Source organism: Malurus melanocephalus, unplaced genomic scaffold, assembly GCF_030028575.1.
Source record: "Malurus melanocephalus ecotype Western Australia unplaced genomic scaffold, MMel_1.1 scaffold_1677, whole genome shotgun sequence".
Classification (NCBI taxonomy): Eukaryota; Metazoa; Chordata; class Aves; order Passeriformes; family Maluridae; genus Malurus; species Malurus melanocephalus.
The window spans coordinates 16,158-18,141 of record NW_026624909.1 but is presented as its reverse complement, the minus strand read 5'-3'; the positions used below and the strand labels follow the sequence as shown (position 1 = coordinate 18,141).

At 37.5% G+C, this 1,984-nt stretch overlaps 1 protein-coding gene across 1 annotated transcript in view; it reads left to right on the top strand.

The window, feature by feature from the left end:
- Positions 1-486: 486 nt before the first annotated feature.
- LOC130587242 (dedicator of cytokinesis protein 5-like) overlaps positions 487-1,984 on the top strand; it is a 6,071-nt gene continuing 4,573 nt past the window's right edge. The window contains exons 1-3 of the mRNA XM_057388212.1: positions 487-689; positions 1,193-1,296; positions 1,769-1,979. Of these exons, the coding sequence (XP_057244195.1) occupies positions 560-689; positions 1,193-1,296; positions 1,769-1,979 (445 nt within the window). The 5' untranslated portion in view covers positions 487-559. The remainder of the gene's footprint in view (positions 690-1,192; positions 1,297-1,768; positions 1,980-1,984) is intronic.

Here is a 1,984-nt window from a genome sequence, read left to right as displayed (position 1 = left end):
TGTTGGGTTTTCTGTCGTTTTCCCCAGAAAACGTTGGTTTTCTTTCCTTTTCCTTGGAAAAACGTTGGGTTTTTTTCCTGTTTTCCCTGGAAAATGTTGTTTTTTCTGCTGTTATCCCTGGAAAACATTGTTTTTTCTCCCATTTTCCCCAGAAAATGTTGGGTTTTCTCCCCTTTTCCTTGGAAAATGTTGGTTTTTCTCCTGTTTTCCCAGGAGAAACAATGGAGAATTGTTTTTTCTCCATTTTTCCTGGGAAACATTGGKTTTTCTCCCATTTTCCMYGGAAAACATTGTTTTTTCTCCAGTTTCCCCAGAAAATACTATTTTTCTCCCGTTTTCCCTGGAAAATGTTGGTTTTTTTCCCGTTTTTGCTGGGAAACATTGTTTTAWCTCCCATTTTCCCTGGGAAATGTTGGGGTTTTTCCCCAGAAAAAGTTGGTTTTTCTCTCATTTTTTCCTAGAAAATGTTGGTTTTTCTCCTGTTTTCCTTGGAAAATGTTTGTTTTCTCCCGTTTTCCCAGGAAAACATTGGTTTTTCTCCCATTTTCCCTGGAAAACGATGTTTTTTCTCCATTTTCCCTGGGTAACATTGTTTTTTCTCCCGTTTTCCCCTCAGGTGGCCATCGCCATYGAGGAGGTCAGTCGGTGTCACCTGAGGTTCACCTTCCGCCACCGCTCGTCCCAGGAGTGTGAGTACAGGAAAGGAGATCCTCCACTCCCTCTGAGTTTGGGATTCCCATTTCTGATCATTCCCAGGGTTGTGCAATTTTTTTTTTCCTCTCAGTTTATTCATTCCTGGTTCTATGGCAAACAAAAAAAAATTTTAAGAAAGGAAATAATTAATGAATAAAAATTAGTAAAAATAATAAACAAAGATGAATAAATATAAATATAAATAAAAATAAATAGAAATAAATAGAAATAAATAAAAATAAATAAAAATAAGTAGAAATAAATAGAAATAAGTAAAATAAGTATGTAAGCAAGATAAATAAATAAAAATCAATAAAAACCAATTAAAATGAATTAAAAAAAATAAATTATAATAAATTTTTGAAATGAATAAACTTTTAAAAATTTAATTAAAATAAAAAAATTAATTAATTAATTTTTAAAAATCTAAAAAAAAATTTAAAATTTATTAATTTATGAATAATACCATTCCCGCTGGAGCTTTTCCCTGTTTGTGCAGCCAGGGACAGGTCGGAGCGAGCGTTCGGCGTGGCCTTTGTGAAGCTGATGAACGCGGACGGGACGACGCTGCGCGACGGAAAACACAACCTCATCGTCTACAAGGTAAAAAAGAAACTCAAAAAGTTGAGGTTCCTCGCGCTCAGCTCATCCAAAATTCCACCCTGGATGGTTCTTCCGAGCAGCAGAAAATTAAAAAAGAATTTTTATTAATTTTGTTTGTGTGTCGGGAAAAACTCGCCCAAATTCGGTGGTTTTTGGAAATAATTTAATTGTTTGTGGTGTGGGCGGCTGATTCACTGGAATTASAAATGTGAACAGTGAGAGGGATTGAAAAGTGTTTAAAAAAATTAGAAACCCAAAATGAAATTGGGAACTGAAATTAGAAATTAGAAAATCAGAAACTCTGAAATTAGAAATTAGAGATTAAAAAATAGAAATTAGAGATTGAAAAATTAGAAACCGTGAAATTAGAAAATTACAACTGTGAAATTAGATATTAGAACACCAAAATCAAAATTCGAGACCCAAATTAGAAATTTAGAGATGAAAACTATGAGAATTTTGTCCCCGCCAGGGTGACAACAAGAGAATGGAGGAGGCGCGGAGTTACCTGAGCCTGCCCTGCACCAAAGCGGAGCTGGAGGAGCGCGAGAAGGAGGCGCCGGTGGCCCGGAACCTGCCCGGGCTGGCCACCTTCGGCCCCGGCAAGGACAGCGGCAGGGACAGCAGCAGGGACAGCTTCCAGATCGCCACGGCCATCTGCTCCACCAAACTCACCCAGAACGGTGCG